The sequence below is a fragment of the Cynocephalus volans genome, chromosome 7 (genome assembly GCF_027409185.1).
Source record: "Cynocephalus volans isolate mCynVol1 chromosome 7, mCynVol1.pri, whole genome shotgun sequence".
Lineage (NCBI taxonomy): Eukaryota > Metazoa > Chordata > Mammalia > Dermoptera > Cynocephalidae > Cynocephalus > Cynocephalus volans.
In genome coordinates, this window is record NC_084466.1 from 131,529,466 (window position 1) to 131,549,305 (window position 19,840).

The 19,840-nt window shown below is 37.8% G+C and overlaps 1 protein-coding gene and 1 non-coding gene across 6 annotated transcripts in view; both read right to left on the minus strand.

Moving 5' to 3' along the window:
- The window catches only part of CWF19L1 (CWF19 like cell cycle control factor 1), a 28,678-nt gene that overhangs the window by 2,694 nt on the left and 6,144 nt on the right, over positions 1-19,840 (minus strand). Inside the window, exons 5-13 of one of the 5 annotated variants that reach the window (XM_063102623.1) lie at positions 18,592-18,806; positions 16,643-16,761; positions 6,510-6,594; positions 5,116-5,256; positions 3,968-4,082; positions 3,128-3,207; positions 2,094-2,303; positions 1,230-1,349; positions 634-731 (exon numbers count right to left, since the gene is read on the minus strand). In XM_063102623.1, coding sequence (XP_062958693.1) covers positions 634-731; positions 1,230-1,349; positions 2,094-2,303; positions 3,128-3,207; positions 3,968-4,082; positions 5,116-5,256; positions 6,510-6,594; positions 16,643-16,761; positions 18,592-18,806 — 1,183 coding nt within the window. Of the gene's footprint in view, positions 1-633; positions 732-1,229; positions 1,350-2,093; positions 2,304-3,127; positions 3,208-3,967; positions 4,083-5,115; positions 5,257-6,487; positions 6,595-16,642; positions 16,762-17,355; positions 17,375-18,591; positions 18,807-19,840 lie in introns of those variants that run through there. The other 4 variants (XM_063102625.1, XM_063102628.1, XM_063102624.1 and 1 more) reach the window with 4 other exon arrangements.
- On the minus strand, positions 1,538-1,680 carry LOC134382879 (small nucleolar RNA SNORA12). The gene has a single exon (XR_010024140.1). It is a non-coding gene; the product is annotated as a small nucleolar RNA SNORA12 (small nucleolar RNA).

Genomic DNA, 19,840 nt, shown 5'->3' on the forward strand with positions numbered 1-19,840 from the left:
TAAATTTAAATTCTAATTAATTAAAATTAAATCGAATTAAAAATTCAGTTCCTCAGTCACATAAGCCACATTTCAAGCGCTCAATAGCCACATGTTGGTAGTGATTACCGTATTGGACAGTGCGGATTTATACAGTATTTCTATCATTGTGAAAAGGGGGCACTGCTCTAGAGCCTCATTCTTCACATTTATAAATTGGGATGACAGTACCTACCTTACAGAGTTGTGAAGATTAAATGAAGCAATGCATGTAAAGTTCCTGGCACAGTTCCTGGCACAGAGCATATGTTCAAGTAATGGCAGCACTTTACTCCCTCTGGCTGGAATGCCCTCACCCCAATCTTTGCCCTCTAAATCTCTCTCTCAGATTCAGCTTCACCCCTTTCATGAAGCCTTTTGCAAAGTAGAAATCAGCTCTCCCTTCTCTGAATTTCTAAAACATACTGTTACTTTGTCATGGGACTCTTCACATTCTGCATCACATATGTAAAATCTGAATTGCCCTAAGATGATAGGTCCCTTAAGGCAAGGACTATTTCCTGTTTGGCTTTTTGTCAACTGTTCATGCAGCCCACTACTCTGTTCATAGTAGATCTAGTGAAAATACATTGAAAAAAAGAAAAATATACAAACCTTCCAAACTGCAAAGGAAAATTCTTTTTAATTCTGTGAAAAAGCTTCTCCCCTGTGTCAAGTTCAACATAAAAATATGCTGCTCCTGGCTGTGCAATCTAAAGTAAACAGAGTTGTATGAGGACATACAATATGCTTTTTTCATCTTTTTTTCTTGAGCATACTTTTTCCTTGCTAAATATGCTTTAAAAATCTAAAATCCTAGCTCATCTCCTATAAGCTCTAATTTGGCAAAGCAGTCAGTCTAGATGCATAAGTAAAAGGATGTGTGAGTAGCTATAGATCCCAAGCTGCTTAGTGAAGCTGGAGTTTAAAAAGCCAAACTGGAAGATATTACCAATATCCTCCCAGTAGCAACCATCCTTCTAAGTTTCCACCTTAGGAAATTTCTAATTTCTTGCTCTTCCCAGGAAAGCACTAAGACTTTGCTGTAATGCTATCTTCATCTCTGGTCTAATCAATACCCTTTGCACTAGTTCCAAATTGCCTGCTGCCTATTTAACATTTTTGGAATGCCTTGATAGTACCTCAGGCTCAACATGTCAAAAACGAAACCTTTACTCCTCCTTGAACATCACCGCCCCCTCCTGTTTCACCTGCTTGATGTCAGAATGCTCTGGGATTTCCAGCAGCTCTATCTGTTGCTCCTGGGCCTGGATAATGAAGGCATCTTTAATGTCATCAGTAGAGCAGCAGCTGAGTGGCACAGGAATGACCTGGGAAGGGTGGGATAGGAGAAATTCTTTGTAGAGGTCTGAGAGAGGTTGTACCAGTACGGTCTGTGAGAAGTAACAAATCCATCACAGGGGTGGAGGAACACCCCTCAGCACAGACTCTCCTCAAACCAGACAGGCCTGTGTCAGCCTTAAGTCTGTAAGGACTTAAACTTATGAGATAGCTTTCCACATGTGGGAGCCAATCTCTAATGCAGGAAAGCTTGAGAGAGATCTGTCATCAAGCTTTTGCCAGCTCCTATATAATATATGTGGCAGAGTTAGGCCCATTTGAAAACTTAACAAATGTGCCAGAAAGAAAACCACCACAACTACAAATTATCCATAAATAATTTCCAAATTTCTGAGCTGCTAGCCCCATGTAGGCTTTGAGACTACTTCCTACCTCTTTGCCTCCACTCATGCTGGGCCTCCACACAAAATACTCACTCCCTTCCAAACTCTTATCTAGCAAGCCCCAGATCTTGGAACCTTCCCCAAACTACTCAATCCTTTCCTAAACAAGGCACTTACTGTCTGTGCTGTTCACTGGTACTGAACATGCATTTCCCTTTGAAATCTCTGGGGTTATCACCAGATACTCTTTAACCTTTTAAATGACCATTATTTAAATATTAATATGAAGATCCATATTAAATATTAAAGTTAAGCATTACTTAAACATTTATTTATCAATATCAAAGTCCCCATAGCGCCCTTCCATGTTCCCAGGCAGAGACTACTTACCTGTAGCTGGAGGTGATGGCTCTTATAATTTCTCTCAAATAGAACACATCGTTTCCCTTGACTCTTAAAGAACTGTCTCAGTGTAGCCTTATACTTCTCTACCTCTTCCACCACTTCTGCTGAAAGCTCCACCACTGACTGGTAGTGTCCAATGGGCAGGATGAGGACATGATCATCGGATAAGCCTCCCTTGGCCAGGGCAAGATAGCACTGAAGAAGCAGCGCACAGAATTGAGACATCAATACTACATGTATAATTCTCCAGGAAGAAAAGCCTATGCAAAGAGTGAGCCTTATGGTGTAGGAAAAAGTATTCAAGAGACTATTAATAGAAATTTGACCTTTAAAAATCTGATTTAGAGGTTATAGCAACAATGTTCTCAAGTATCTGCTGATTAGCAATTTCTTAAAAAGTTAAATATAAATTTACCACATGACCTATCAATTCCATTTCTAGGTATATATCCAAAAGAAATGAAAACACATGTCCACACAAAGACCTGCATGCAAATATTTCATGTAAGTATTATTCCTTAATAGCCATAAAGTGGAAACAACACAAATGTACATCAGTTGATGAATGGATAGACAAAATGTGGTATATCCATACAATAAAATACTGTTTAGCAGTAAAAAGGAATGAAATACTGATAAATGCTATGACATGAATGACCTCAAGAATATTATGCTCAGTTAAATAAGCAAGACACAAGAGATCACATAGTATATGATTCCATTTATATGAAATGTCCAGAAAAGGCAAACCTATGGAGACAGTAAGTAGACTAGTTTTTGCCTGGGGCTGAAGGTGGGAACAAGGATTAACTGTAAATGGGCATGAGGGATCTAACTGGAGTGATGGGAATGTTCTAAAACTATCATGTGATGGCTGCACAACTCAGTAAGCTTACTAAAAAATATTGAATTATACACTTAAAACGGGTAAATGTTATACGTAGATTATGCCTCAATAAAGTTAATAAAAAACAAATAGGCATCTCCTTCTCTGTAAAAGGTCCATGGAAATAACTCACATGTGTGCCAATGTTGACCACCAAATGTTTTTCCACTTCGGGGCTGGCAAGGCAAAACCAGCAGGGTCCTGGAGGCTGAGCTTCATGTGGAAGAAAGCCAAGTGTTAGTATGGTCCAAGCACTACAGCATATAATCACTCTACAGAATTCAGCCTTCTCTGGTCTTTACAGTCTATAAAGACTGGTATACAGCACTGCTACAATGGGCTGGGCCTGTTGTGCTCCTCACGATGAACTCCTATCGGCATTTTCAATGAACTTAAACCTCCATTAGAAAAGTTCTGAATTTGTAACCAATCCACAGGTAGGTGACCCACAAATGGATAATCACACATTTGACTAAAGTAGCACATGATAGGAAATACATTGCAATGAAAGAACACTGAACTGGGTGTCAGGAACTCCAGTTCTAGTCCCAGCTATGCCATTAGCTAGCCACGTGACCATGGAAAACAGTTTACCCTCCCAAGGTCAGCTTCTTCATCTTTGAAACAAGGAGTTAGAGAAAGAAGATCTCAATGAAATAGCCTTAAAGTCCTTCTTCCCAGCTTGATTATTCTATTATTTTATAAATCTACCTTGGTTTTTCAGGGTCTTTACCGCACATATTTTACAGACAAAAAGGAAAGGAACATTTTCCATAGTTCTTACAAGAAGAGCCTCAGACAGCCTCAAAGTCAGGCCATCTTTATATTATTGTATTTTTACTATTGGTCCTAATAACTCATTGCACAATTTTCCTCTGCCAGAAGAGGTTCTCTTAGCAATGCTGCCTTCCAAACAAAACTCAAAATAACAGTTATTGCTCACATAGAAGACCTCTGGAACCAAGGTACTTACGAGGTTTGCGAGGCTGCTTTTGGTGAGGAGAAAATTTGTTATCTCTTCCTGTGGATGAACGCTTCCTTCCCTGCTTTTCATTTAAATCAAAGAAAAATTGACAGGTTGATTCTTCCTGTAACAGCCAAAGGCAGAAGAGTAAATATTATTAAGCTAACACTTAGACAAGCAGCCAACCATTCACATACAAGGTATTCCTTTCATGTCATTTCTGTCCTCCCTCTCAGCCCTTTCTGCCTATTCTAAGGAAGAAAAATATCTTTTCAGTCTTGATGCCTCGACTCTCAGCACTTATCCAAGATATTGCCAAATTCATCTCTTTGGAAAAACAAGTTAAAATGCAAGTTATAGAGCAATTCTTTCCTAAAACAGAACAATATGAACCCACCCAAATTCCTTGTGTAGTCCTACAATTTCACAGGTCAAATAAGTCTAATTCAGCTTTAATTAGAGATGAGAAGGCTGTTTGTAAAGAAAGAAAAGTCTGAGAAAGCAGACCATGCATACTAGAAAGGAAAATTGACATCCATTACTTTAATGGGGGAAAAATTAATTACAGAAAAGTCTGCTATTAAGAAAATTTCTTGGGCCGGCCCCATGGCTCACTTAGGAGAGTGCAGCGCTGGTAGCGCCGAGGCCATGGTTCAGATCCTATATAGGGATGGCCGGTGTGCTCACTGGTTGAGCATGGTGCACACCACACCATGCCGAGGGTTATGATCCCCTTACCGGTCAAAAAAAGAAAAAAGAAAATTTCTGCATAGTAAATCTTATTTACCCACTAGCAATCATTATAAAATCACAAATTATATAGCTACCAAGCAGCTGGATCCTTGCCAAAGAGCTAAGAATAGATCATCAACTTTAGACAAGGAAAGACTTATATGAAATTGTAACCCCAACATATGAATCAAGTTTAGACAAAGAAAGATTTAACATATAAAACTGTTAACCTCAAACTACAATAAAAAACACTGAGCTTAGTTGAAATCTAGTAGGACTTTTTAAACATTACCATGATTTCCTGGGGGGAAAAACTTCAGATTCTAAGGCCTAAACTTGTCTTAAGTACTAAACTATAACCAGGAAAAATACTCCTGTAATGTGCAATTGTGCCCAGAAAATACCACCCCTCAATAAGAACATACCTCAAGGGCAGGAATTTGCTTTCCTGTGGATGCTCCCTGCCCCAATTTTCTGTAAGGGTTTTCAGTGACATCTGGAGGCTGTTTTACAAGTTCTGCTGCATTCATTAGTTTCATGGGAACAATACTGAATGCATAAAGATACTTTAGAGAAAAAGAACATAACATTAGGGAAAATACTATTTATCCAAATGTAATTAACCTATTTTATGGTGCAGATTTCACAGAAAGCATCTGAAACTCATTAAAATTAAAAGAGCAGCAACCAGCCCATCTGTGAATACACAGTAAATCAGTTGCCAATTCTATGGCCTCTGAAGGAGCTAACCAAGGGCTGACGAAGTACTGAAGAACAATCAAAGCCCCAGCCCTTACACAAATCAGGGGTTCTCATCCAGGTAAGGGAATAGTCACTATAAGGCCCAAAGGCACTTGCTCTGTAACCCTTGAAGACAAACTGCTTCTGTCTCTGAATCCTTTATTTTTGTGTACTTTGTCAACAGAATTATGGAGCTACCACTCATTTCTCAATGACAACTACAATTAGACAACTTAGGGTTTCCCTCTCTGATATTATACAAATTCTACTATACATGCTGATAAAATTTTCTTAGGGACCTGTAGCAAAGAAGTAAATATTCATATAAATATCTAGAATCTTAGACAAATCGTACAGACATTGAAAACTTTAGATAAGATATAAAGAGATGTTTAACCTTACGACAGATCAGAGAAATGCAACTAAATAACAATGATACACCATCTTTCATCTATCAGATTGGCAAAAACTTTAATAAAAATTTGATACTACCCAGTGAGAATGTGGAGAGGGAAAAAAACGATACACTGCTGGTAGGGTGTAAATTTGAACAAAAATTTCAGATGAATTTAATAATGCTTGCCAAATTTAAAAATGTGCATACCCTTTCACTGAAGTATGAGTAGCTTATGGCTGAGGCTAACATGTCCCTGAGAATAAACTGATAGATTAAAAATACTATGAGTGCTATTCGGTTTAGAAGGGCAAATAAAATTACAAATCTAAATTTGCTAAGAAAGAATTAGGCTTAAAAGCTTAAAATACTATGGAAAAAAACAAAATATGTATTTGCTTATCTTTTGTATGCATGTTATAGTGGAATAATTTACAGATTACCAGCCTATTTTCCCACTGGACTGATGGTTCTGATTTTAGCTGTCTCAATCCACAATAGGCTGTTTTGGGACATAAGAAACCAGAAATACTCTCGGAAGTTAGAAAAACAACCTACACTTTTACCACCTACACTGTTTTCTAATACAAAGATAGATTCCAGGTATCACTAATATTTCCCAAGAGAAACATTTAACAGGCAGACAATGAATGTCAACCTACCACCAAATTCTCAAATCTCTACCTTTTTCTTTTCTGGGTTTCCAACATTTGCCAGAGCTATGAACCGGGTGGCATGCTGTGCATTTTCCTGTAGAACGATGTGGTTTCTAGAACACATTTAAGAGATAACAGGTTACCGACACTTTTACTTTTGATTTGCAATTATGAAATATGCCAACTCCATAGGGCCATGAAAACAGCAGAGATTCTGAGTCTATTACCACAAGTCACATGATCTCAGATAAGTTACCTATCCATCTAGTAGAAGATACCTATCCATCTAGATATAGGGTAACAAACCCTGTTTCACAGGGCTGTTGTAAGGAAGAAATGAAATTATATCTCCAAAAAGCATCAAAACTTTAACTTTTGGTTTAAATGAGTTATAAAATTGGCAAAATATTGATAATTGCTGAAGCCAGGTGATGGGTACATAAGGGTTCATTTTGCTATTCTCTCTTCTTTTGGGTAGTTAAAAGCTAAAATAATGAAAACTAAAGAGAAAATGTGTTTCAAGTGAAAAAAAATCCTCAAATAGTAATGTATAGTATGATTTCATTTTTCTATGAAAAATATAAAAATACATGAGTATCTATGTCAAAGAAAAAAATATGGAAACTGTATACCAAAATACTTTTTTGAGCTTTTCTATGTTTTAAAAATATTCTACACTGAGCAACTATTATTTGTATTTAAAAAAAAAATGTTATATGGGCTGGCCAGTTAGCTCAGTTGGTTAGAGCCCAATGTTGTAATACCAAGGTCAAGAGTTCAGATCCCAGCACTGGCCAGTGCAAAAAAAAAAAAAAAAAAGGTATAGTATTTTATATATGTACATACACACACACACAGAATTTTTAGTGAGTTGACCATTAATGATACAGATGGCAATCCTTAAAGTCCTTTACTTTCTTCATGCTACAGAAATTTCCTGAATCTATCACAACATATAATTTTATTTTTAAAAAATCTAGTACAAGACCATTTTACATAAATAAATACATTAACACATATTTTATGTTAACATGATTGAAAGAAAATAAACCAAAATATAGTCTGTTCTACTACAACGTTTCTTTAAAGGAAATAGGTGCATTTGTAGTTAGTAAACAGAGGACTAATGTCAGTATAAGGTGAAAGTTGTGCTGGTTCATACGCAACTTTCTACAACTTTAAAAATGATTGAAATGAGTTTTCTCACAATTAAATGGAAGCTTTAACAATACATGAAGACATAAAGGACAAACAGCTAAATATATCCTACAAAAGTGTCTTTCTTCAATGCAGTGACTAGTACAGTTGCCTCAAAAACTCCTAACCCTTTCCACTATTATGCTATCCAAGTGTAGGAGGCAAAATAATGGCCCCTCAAAGATGTCCATGTCACAATCCTCATAACCTGTGAATATGCTACATGGCATAGGGGAAATCAAAGTGGCAGATGGAATTAATCAGCTAATCAGTTGTTAACTGGCTGACCTTAAGATAGGGAGATGATTCTGGATTACCTGGGTAGACCCAACACAATCACAATGGTCCATAAAAACAGAAAACACAGAAGAGTGTCAGAGGGAAAGTGACTATAAAAGGTCAAGAGTGATGAGGATTCAACCAGCAGTTGCTGTCTTAAAAATGGAGCAAGGGGGCCATGAGCCAAGGAATGTAGGTGGCCTCTAAAAGGTAAAAAAAGACAAGGAAATGGACTCTCCCCTACAGCCTCCAGAAAATAACACTACTAACACCTTGATTTTAGCATGAGACCTGTGTCAGACTTCTGACCTGCACAACGCTAAGATAATAAATACCTATTGTTTTAAGCTACAAAGTTTGTGGCACTCTGTTACAGCAGCAACAAAAAACTAATACAGCAGGGAAACTGCAAGTACAGATAAAAAAGGCATTTCCTTCATTTATTTTAAAATAAAAATGACTGACGAAGAATGTTATCCCTGGATGATGTTTTTAATTATGATAAATTCTTCCTCAAAGAAGGAAGCATAAGACTCACAATATAAGGATGCAAAGCATGGACTGACTGTAATTCTAGGTGCAAACGCTAGTGGAGATTTAACTATGCTAGTATTTTTATTGACAGTTATCAGTTTTTGTTACAGCTCTCTTTAAAAAGTTGCACATGGTTTTTTGTTATTTTTAACAGCTTTATTGAGATATAATTCACAGACCATAAAATTCACCCATTTTAAGTGTAAAATTTAATAGTTTTTAGTATATTCACAAATCTGTGCAACAACAACCACAGTCTAACTTTAGAACATTTCTATCACTCCCTGTTTCCTTCCAACTAGCCCTAGACAACCACTAATCTACTTTCTATCACTATGGATTTGCCTATTCTGGACATTTCATATAAATAAAATCATACAATATGTGGTCTTTTGTTTCTGGCTTCTTTCACTTAGCATAATGTTTTCAAGGTTCAACCATGTTGTAGCATATATTACTACTTCTTTCATTTTTCTTGCCAAATAACATTCCATCATATAGATTTTCCACTTTTAATTTATCCATTCATCAGGTGATAGACAGTTGAGTTGTTTATACTTTTGAGCTACTATGAATAATGCTGTTATGATCATTTGTGTACAAGATTTTGTGTGGACATATTTTTTTATTTCTCTTGGAATACGTGTGGAATTGCTTTTTTTTTTATTTTGGCAGCTGACCGGTTTGGGAATCTGAACCCTTGTCTGTGGTGTTATCAGCACCATGCTCTCCCAAATGAGCCACTGGCCAGCCCTGGAATTGCTTGATCACATGGTAACACTTGTGTTTAAACTTTTGAAGAACTACCAGTTTTTCAAAGTGGCTGCACCATTTTACTTTCCCACCAGCAATGTATAAGGGCTCCAATTACTCCACATCCTTATCAACATGTGCTATTACATATTTGACTTTTTGATACAGCCATCATAGTTGGTGTGAAGTGGTATTTCACTGTGGTTTTGATTTGCATTTCTCTAATGGTAATGATGTGAGCATCTTATGTGCCTACTGATGTTGTGAAGAATTGTGTATTCAGATCCTTAAAAATTGTGCAGGTTTTGAGTGGCTTGTTCCCATAACCTCTGTTTTTAAGGTATGTTTTTAGAGAGTAAGAGATTTTTCTGGAATGCATATATGGAGATTTAACAGAAAACCTTTTTACCTATAATTATGTATTAGGCCGTGGGATTAACGTGAGGAGAAGGTCATTCTCTTCTGTTTGCTCACTTATATTTTTTGTTTCTTTTGTTGTTTTTTATTTTTATTTTTATTTTTTTTCATTTTATTTTGTCAATATACAATGTGGTTGATTATTCTGGCCCTTTACTGAAACCCCCCTCCCTCTTCCCTCCCCCCCTCCCACCCAACAATGTCCTTTCTGTTTGCTTATCGTATCAACTTCAAGGACTTGTAGTTGTTATGTCTTCTCCCCCCACCCCCGGTTTTTTTGTGTGTGTGTGTGTGTGTGTGTGTGTGTGTGTGTGTGTGTGAATTTATTTATTTATTTTTAGCTCCCACCAATAAGTGAGAACATGTGGTATTTCTCTTTCTGTGCCTGACGTCTTTCACTTAATATAATTCTCTCAAGGTCCATCCATGTTGTTGCAAATGGCAGTATTTCATTCGTTTTTATACCTGAGTACTATTCCATTGTGTAGATGTACCACATTTTCCGTATCCACTCATCCGATGATGGACATTTGGGCTGGTTCCAACTCTTGGCTATTGTAAAGAGTGCTGCAATGAACACTGGGGAACAGGTATACCTTTGACTTGATGATTTCCATTCCTCTGGGTATATTCCCAGCAGTGGGATAGCTGGGTCATATGGCAGATCTATCTGCAATTGTTTGAGGAACCTCCATACCATTTTCCATAGAGGCTGCACCACTTTGCAGTCCCACCAACAATGTATGAGAGTTCCTTTTTCTCCACAACCTTGGCACCATTTATCATTCACAGTCTTTTGGATATTAGCCATACTAACTGGGGTGAGATGGTATCTCAGTGTGGTTTTGATTTGCACTTCCAGCAACCTCACCAGCATTTATCATTCAGAGTCTTTTGGATTTTAGCCATCCTAACTGGGGTGAGATGGTATCTCAGTGTAGTTTTGATTTGCATTTCCTGGATGCTGAATGATGTTGAGCATTTTTTCATATGTCTGTTGGCCATTTGTATATCTTCCTTAGAGAAATGCCTACTTAGCTCTTTTTCCCATTTTTTAATTGGGTTGCTGGTTTTTTTCTTCTAAAGTTATTTGAGTTCCTTGTATATTCTGGATATTAATCCTTTGTCAGATGTATATTTTGCAAATACTTTCTCCCACTCTGTTGGTTGTCTTTTAACTTTATTGTTTCTTTTGCTGTGCATAAGCTCATTAGTTTGAAATAATGCCATTTGTTTATTTTTCCTTTGGTTGCCCGTGCTTTGGGGATCGTATTCATGAAGTCTGTGTCCAGTCCTATTTCCTGAAGTGTCTCTCCTATGTTTTCTTTAAGAAGTTCTATTGTTTCAGGGTGTATATTTAATTCTTTAATCCATTTTGAGTTGAGTATAGTGTATGGTGAAAGGTATGGGTCTAGTTTCATTCTCCTGCATATTGATATCCAGTTCTCCAAACACCATTTGCTAACGAGGCAGTCTCTTCCCCATGGTATAGCCTTGATGCCTTTGTCGAAGATCACATGTCTGTAGGTGTGTGGGTTGATTTCTGGATTCTCTATTCTATTCCATTGATGAGTGTGTCTGTTTTTATGCCAGTACCATATTGTTTTGGTTATTATAGCTTTGTAGTATACTTTAAAGTCAGGTAGTGTTATGCCTCCAGCTTTATTTTTTTTGCTCAGCATTGCTTTGGCTATGCGTGGTCTTTTGTTATTCCATATAAATGTCTGGATAGTTCTTTCCATTTCTGAGAAAAATGTCATTGGAATTTTGATGGGGATTGCATTGAATTTGTATATCACTTTGGATAGTATGGACATTTTCACTATGTTGATTCTTCCAATCCAAGAGCATGGGATATCTTTCCATCTTCTTGTATCCTCTCTAATTTCTCTCAGCAGTGGTTTGTAGTTCTCATTATAGAGATTTTTCACATCCTTGGTTAACTCAATTCCTAAGTATTTTATTTTTTGGGTGGCTATTGAAAATGGGCAGTCTTTCTTGATTTCTCTTTCTGCATGTTCACTATTGGAGAATAGAAATGCTACTGATTTTTGAGTGTTGATTTTGTATCCTGCTACTGTGCTGAAATCATTTATCACCTCCAAGGGTTTTTTTGTAAAGGCTTTAGGCTGTTCGATATATAGGATCATGTCATCTGCAAACACGGACAGTTTAACTTCATCTTTTCCAATCTGGATGCACTTTATTTCCTTCTCTTCTCTGATTGCTCTGGCTAGTACTTCCAACACTATGTTGAATAGGAGTGCTGAGAGTGGGCATCCTTGTCTAGTTCCTGTTCTTAAAGGAAAAGCTTTCAGCTTTTCCCCATTCAGGATGACATTGACAGTGGGTTTATCATATATGGCTCTGATTATGTTGAGATACATTCCGTTTATACCTAACTTATAGAGGGTCTTTAGCATGAATGAGTGTTGAATTTTATCAACTGGTTTTTCAGCATCTATAGAGATGATCATATGGTCCTTGTGTTTGATTTTATTAATATGGTGTATCACATTTATTGATTTGCGTATGTTGAACCAACCTTGCATCCCTGGGATGAATCCCACTTGATCGTGGTGAATAATTTTACGTATGTGTTGCTGTATTCTGTTTGCTAGTATTTTAGTGAGGATTTTTGCATCTATATTCATCAAGGTTATCGGCCTGTAGTTTTCTTTTTTGGTTATATCTTTACCTGGTTTTGGTATCAGGATGATGATTGCTTCATAGAATGAGTTTGGGAGAATTGTGTCTGTTTCAGTCTTTTGGAATAGTTTGTAAAGAATCAGTGTCAATTCCTCTTTGAATGTTTGGTAAAATTCTGCTGTGAATCCATCTGGTCCTGGGCTTTTCTTTGTTGGGAGCTTTCTGATAACAGCTTCAATCTCCTTTATTGTTATCGGTATGTTCAGATTTTCTACATCTTCATGGCTCAGTTTTGGGAGCCTGTGTGTGTCCAGAAATTTATCCATTTCCTCTAGATTTTCAAACTTCTTGGTGTATAGTTGTTTATAGTAGTCTCGAATGATTCCTTGTATTTCAGATGAATCAGTTGTAATATCACCTTTTTCATTTCTACCTTTTGTTATTTGAATCTTCTCTCTTTTTGTTAGCCATGCTAATGGTTTGTCAATTTTATTTATCTTTTCAAAAAACCAACTTTTTGATTCATTGATCTTTTGAATTGTTTTTTGGGTTTCAATTTCATTAAGTTCTGCTCTGATCTTAATGATTTCTTTCTGTCTGCTAACTTTAGGTTTGTATTGTTCTTGTTTTTCTAGATCTTTAAGGTGAAGTGTTAGGTTGTTCACTTGCCATCTTTCCATTCTTCTGAGGAGAGCATTTAATGCAATAAATTTCCCCCTTAATACTGCTTTTGCAGTATCCCACAGGTTTTGGTATGATGTATCATTATTTTCATTGTTTCAATAAATTTTTTGATTTCCTGCTTGATTTCTTCTTGGACCCATATGTCATTAAGTAAATGCTGTTTAATTTCCATGTGTTTGTATAGCTTCCAGAATTTCGTTTGTTATTGATTTCTTGTTTTAATCCATTACGGTCTGAGAAAATACATGGGATAATTCCAATTTTTTTGAATTTGTTGAGACTTGATTTGTGACCTAATATGTGATCTATCCTGGAGAATGATCCATGTGCTGCTGAGAAGAATGAATATTCTGAGCTTGTTGGATGGAATGTTCTGTAGATATCTGCCAAGTCCAATTGGTCTAGAGTACTGTTTAGATCTTGTGTTTCTCTGCTGATTCTTTGCCTAGATGATCTGTCCAATATTGACAGTGGGGTGTTCAGGTCCCCTGCTATTATGGTATTAGTGTCTATTTCCTTCTTTAGGTCTAATAGAATTTGTTTTATAAATCTGGCTGCTCCAACATTGGGTGCATACATATTTATGATTGTTATGTCTTCTTGATGGATCAATCCTTTTATCATTATGTAGTGTCCCTCATTGTCTCTTTTTATGGTTTTTAGTTTAAAGTCTACTTTGTCAGATATAAGAATAGCTACTCCAGCTCATTTTTCTTTTCTGTTTGCATGGTAAATCTTTTTCCATCCTTTCACTCTTAGTCTATGTGAGTCTTCATGGGTGAGGTGGGTCTCTTGAAGGCATCATAAACTTGGGTCCTCCTTTTTAATCCAGTCAGCCAGTCTGTGTCTTTTGATTGGGGAATTTAAGCCTTTTACATTAAGAGTTGTTATTGAAAAATGTTGATTTATTCCTAGCATTATATTGATTGTTGTTTGGTTGTCTTAGGTGTCTTTTGTTCCTTTCTTTCTGATTTACTGTTTGTTTTCTGTGTTTGTTGGTTCCTTAGGTTGTAGATAGCCTTTTTGTTTGTTTGTTTTCTCTTCATGAATGCCATTTTTATTATACTAGTGGGTTTAGATTTTTCTTGGGTTTTTATGGCAGTGGTAGTTATTTTTCAGGAACCAAACCCAGTACTCCCTTGAGGATTTCTTGTAAGGGTGGTCATGTGGTGGTGAACTCCCGCAGTTTTTGTTTGTCTGAGAAATATACTATTTGCTTTTCATTTCGGAAGGATAGCCTTGCAGGGTAGAGTATTCTTTGCTGGAAATCTCTGTCTTTCAGTATTTTGAATATATCATCCCATTCCTTTCTGGCTTTTAGGGTTTGTGATGAAAAGTCTGATGTTAGCCTGATTGGGGCTCCCTTATAGGTGATTTGACGCTTCTCTCATGCAGCTTTTAAGATTCTCTCTTTGTCTTTGAGTTTTGCCAATTTGACTATAACATGTCTTTGAGAAGGCCTTTTTGGGTTGAATATGTTTGGAGATCGTTGAGTTTCATGGATCTGAAGATCTGTGATTTTTCCTATACCTGGGAAGTTTTCTGCCACTCTTTTGTTGAATATGTTTTCAATGCGATCTCCTTTTTCCTCCCCTTCTGGAATACCCATGACTCGGATATTTGAGCGCTTAAGGTTGTCTGATATCTTTCTCAGATTTTCTGCAATGCCTTTTTTTTTTTTTTTTGTCTGCTTGTGTTATTTCAAACAGCCCATCTTCAAGTTCAGAGGTTCTCTCTTCAACTTCCACAAGCCTGCTGGTTAAAACTCTCCATTGTGGTTTTTATTTTGCTGAATAACTTCTGCAGTTTGGCAAGTTCTGCTACGTTTTTTTTCAGGGCATTGATTTCCTTGTACATTTCCTCTTTCAGGTCCTGTATTCTTTTCCTCCTTTCATCATGATGTCTAGCTGAGTTTTCTTGTATCTCATTCAGTTTCCTTAGAATTATCACTCGAAATTCCTTGGCAGTCATTACAAGGGCTTCTTGTTCTATAGGATCTAGAGTTTGAGATTTGTTATCTTTGGGTGGTGTACTTTCTTGATTTTTCGTATTTCTGGTATCTTTTCTTTGATGTTTATTCATTGTGGCAGGGGGTTTCACAGTCCACAGGTTTGACATTATTGACTGACTAAGGTGTTGCTGTGGTTGCCAATTTGGTATGGCTAACTCAGTGACTACTCAGTTGGCCACTAGTGCCTTGCATGTTTGGTTGCCTCGGGTCTTGGGCCTCTCCAGGGAGCCACCTCTCTGGTCAGCTTGGATCCAGCAAAAATCTTAAGGAAACTTGGGATGCGTCTCCCTTATTAGCGACTCCCTTGCCAGGATGAATTGGATGTCCTCTTCCTCTCCAATGCTTTATCTCTGAGCTGAGATAAAAGCCACAGAAATCTTCAGCTTGGGGCTGCGCTCCACGATTGGCCTGCGTAGACCTGGCTGCCAGAAATAAACTTTTTCCCTTATAAATGGCTCTTGAGGGCCTTTGAATTTTTTTCTTCTTAGCACAATTGGTCCCAGAAGAGCCTGGCCTTCTTGGTATCTACAGGCTCTATTCCTTCATATCCCTGAAAGAAACTAATCCACTGGTGGAGGTCCAGAGATTGTAGACAGCTACCATCCAATAGGTACCTTTGAACCAGGTGGTGCTGTCAAGCCTGGACCAGGTGGCCACTCTGCTCCCTCGGGGGCTGTCCAGGGACTCAGCTTCGAGCGGGCGCGCTGCGGGGGCTGGAACCGTGGGGACGGAAGACTTCACTCCTCCATTCTGGGAGCCGGCAGCACGTTACAGACAGCCGTGCACTTCCTCTCCTCCCCTCGACCAGTAGCAGTTCTTCTTCACTGAGGCTGGCTTTTCAAAAAAATCTCATTTCCACCGCTGCCACCAAGCCGGAGCCGGAGGGAGTCGGGAGAGGGCCGCAAGAAGTCGGGAGGAGTCGGGAGCCCGCAAGCAAGCCCAAGGGGCGGGGCGAAGGCCAAAGGCTCAGATTTTGGATCTCCTGCAGGGTGAGCCTCGTGGAGCCCCAGCACTGTGCACATCGCGGCTCAGTGCCCAGCAAGACCCTCACTTATATTTTTTGAACTAGCAACAAGCACATATATTATTTTTGAGGAAAAAGAAAGGTAAAAGTTATTTTAGGGATTATCCATGTCCTTTATCAGCAAAGATAATTCAAAGTTAACTTAACTCTATGACTTATAAAACACTGGTTTTATGTTTTCTATAATATATCCTTTAAAAACTCCACCTCCAAACTGAAACTAAAAAAAAGAAAAAAAGAAAAGGAGAAAATTGATACAAGGTCTTGTTATACAAACTGAAATAATTCCAAAGTGATTATACTGAGAACTGAATTTTCAAGACTGTACAAAGAATACTGGTTTGATATGGTCAAAACAGGACCTAAAGTGCTACAAAGAGCTATAATGATCAACATTCAGACCCTCAAACCTTTAAGGGGCTTTATTGTCCAACCCCTTATATTTCAGATTAGGGAACAAACTCAGAAAAGCTGAATGATTTAAGAATCATTCATTTCAGCACCTGAGTAACCAAAAGGAACCAAGATGTTATATGGCTAGAATAAAAGAAGTTTAAACAGAAGACCCAAGACAAATTCTTCAAAAAGCCAAAAAGAATAAAATGCTACTCACCGATATGGAAGCCTCTCATAATAGGTTTTTTCCAAAGCAGCAAAATGATATCTTGGTTTCAAGTCTGTGGCAAGACTGGAGACCAAAGCAGAGCCACATTTTTTGGTATCCACTTCTCCCTACATGTGAGAAGGATTTGCACAGTGAATTTCTTACTCACGGTAATCAGAGAAAAACCAAATAAGGGAACTGGACTATTATGAAAGCAGAAATAGGAACAATTGTTAGAAGCCAGAAGTTAAAAAGTAAGGTAACTCCTCCACACTAGTACCCAAAACATAGATTATTAGAACCTTTTTGGAAAGTAAGCTCTCTCTCTGGAGCCCACAAACTCTACTTCTAGCTTGGTTTATAGTGTTGCCTGTATTTCTGACTATGCAGATAGTCATAGTCAATGCAGAAAATAAGAATTAAAGCCTAGCCTTCTGGGCCCCTAGGATCCACAGAATATTTGGTATGTAATACCCAAGGACCTCATCACACAAGCATGTAATCCTTTATTTTGCTTCAATTGAGGAAGTGGCAGTTTGTGGAAGGGCCCAACCACATCCTTGTTACAAAGTTTGTAAGTAACATAAAATTTATCAAAAGTTAAGCCTGTTCCCCAAACATACCTAGCTTCCATTAACAACCAATTATGTGATCTCTCATTCATAGCACTATTTATGAACTCTATTCTAAGAGAAGATATTAGATGGAAATAAAGAAATTACCAGTTTATTTTCCACTAAGTAAAGCAGGAACTTCCTTTTGTCTTATGCTTGCCTCCTATATGTTTCTGCTGAAGGACAGGGAATTGGCCTTGAGCTTAGTTGTTGTATATTACAGACCGGTAAACTATATTTTTCTCCTCCATAAATATGTTATTTATAAACTTTGATCAAAATTCTTTTTTAGCTTCCCCCATAGTGAAGGGGCCTCGTTTTCTCATCCTTACAGAGCATCACCTGTGTCTTTCTCCCTTCCATCATCACTTTAGTAGCCCTTCTCTGGATCTTCCCTAGCATTACTTTATCTTTGTGCAGCAACCAGCACTACCCCTTATTCTGTGAGAAGAATAACCATGGATTTGTGGAAGGGGAAGACAGCATTTTCCCTTTTCCTTTTAACATCTTCCCTGACAATGCCTGGTATCTTGTTGGCCTTTTTGGTTGCAGACATATCGTTCTAAAGTTGGCAGGGAGTGCTCTACAGGGCCCTCTTCTGGATCATCACTGATAATTTGTCCCCAAACACATTCCCACATTTCTCTTCACTGAAGCTCAGCTGATGCTTTCTGCCCTCACAGACAACCTTTTCAAGATCTTCCTTAGGCTTATTTCCACCAATGTAGAATTTCACTCCCCATGATAGCTGTCATTTCTGTTGTACATCCTCTTCCAGATTACTTATAAAAATATTAAAATCAAACGCAATGGTGAGTTCCAATGCATCCCAACATTAAAGTATTCCTATTAGAGAAGCACAAGTTTTCATAACCTTGTTTCCTATCTTTTGATCTTTAGATCACTTGCCTCAATCCCATAATTTAGTTTAAAAAATATTTTAATAGACAGAAAGTGATAATCTGGAAAGGAAAGGGGGAAATACATCTACAGAACTGTGACTAGCTGTAAATCTTCTCACTGAAAATTAATGAAACCTCAAAACATATTAAGAGGAGGCTTGAAAGAGGGCACTTGAAGAAGAGAATATAATTCAAAGAACCATTCATTTACAATTAATATTTCAGCAATCTCATCTGTGAATCACATTTTTATGAGATCAACTTTTGCTTTGGTCAGTTGATATAGCTTTTAGAATCCTGAAAAATTTTACAAAAGACTTTTAGTGAAAGGTACCAAGAGCTAAAATACTCAATATAAAGAGCAAAGGGTGGGGAAAAAGCCCAACTTGAGCCAGTACAATTTGCTTTTAGAAAATCCAACTGAATAAGCATTACTACTCACAGAAGAATTCCCAAAGTTCCCCACATACTTGGGCCATGGGGATGTGAGCAAGATATCAACACCCTTAAACTGGGATGCTGAACACAGTATTGTTTTCAGGGAAGACACATCCTTGGGACTAAAACTGTAACCTGGGACTGGCTCATTTAAGGATTCTGTCCCACTGAGGTACACAATCTGCAGCCCCGAGCTTCCAGTGAAGATACCTTTACGACCTGGGTTCAAAGAAAAATGGACAAGTTTTAGTGAAAACTGCAGAACAAAAGGCCATCAATATGGCTATGACCCTCTCTCCTCATGCCATGACTCTCCTATGTCCCTGCCATTCTACATCCCTAAACAAGTGTAAACTCTCCTGTAGCCTGCTTCTGGCTGCCAGGTATCAATGTTGGATGATGCAACAACAGTATTCCTGTTTAGTAAGTATGAGCAACCCTCATGCGAAGGCTGCTGTAGCCCATGAGCCAGTCTGTTTATGCCAAGTGCCTTACAAATATTATGGAAAAAAGTTGAGAAGCAGTGATTAAGCAAAGGAGCACCCTACAAGGACTGAGAGAAACTCAGACACCTGGACACAGGAAGAGGCAAATAACAGCAGTTCTGAGGAAGCAACAGTCTAGAAAGATGTACTCTTCAGGCAGACAGTAACTTCCAAGTGAAGGAAAACATTTGGAAAGAGCAACTGTTTGGGAAAAATTAGAGACTCTCCTGTCTTCTAAAGTCATTCCCAGCTTATGGCCTTGACTCCACTCCTTTCTGTTGCCTCCAAGACCTTGCTCCATCAATTTTCACCTCCCTTTCATCTACTGAGTCTCTTCTTCTCAATTGGTCTTTCTGCTCAGAAAAGAATAGAACATGCTCAATCATCCCCATCCAAAATGAACAAACATACAAAGAAAATTCCTCCTCTGTAATTTTGAACTTCTGAAGTGCTTTATCTCTTAATTAGTTCCTTATCCACTGCAATCTAGTTTCCCTCTATCATTCTCTTTAAGGTCACTGATCACCATAAAATTGCCAATGGTCTTCTCCTCAAACTATGCTCTCTTTACTCAGACTCTATGAATTTGACAATATCTTTACCTCTCCAAACAGTCTTTTAAGCACTTTCACCTCTCTTTGACTACCTCCTAGATGAAGATACATTTACATTCACACACACACACACACACACACACACACACACACACACCCGGTATAATCATCTACCTGCTTCTCTTCTAATTATATTTCGCTTTCATTTATTTAT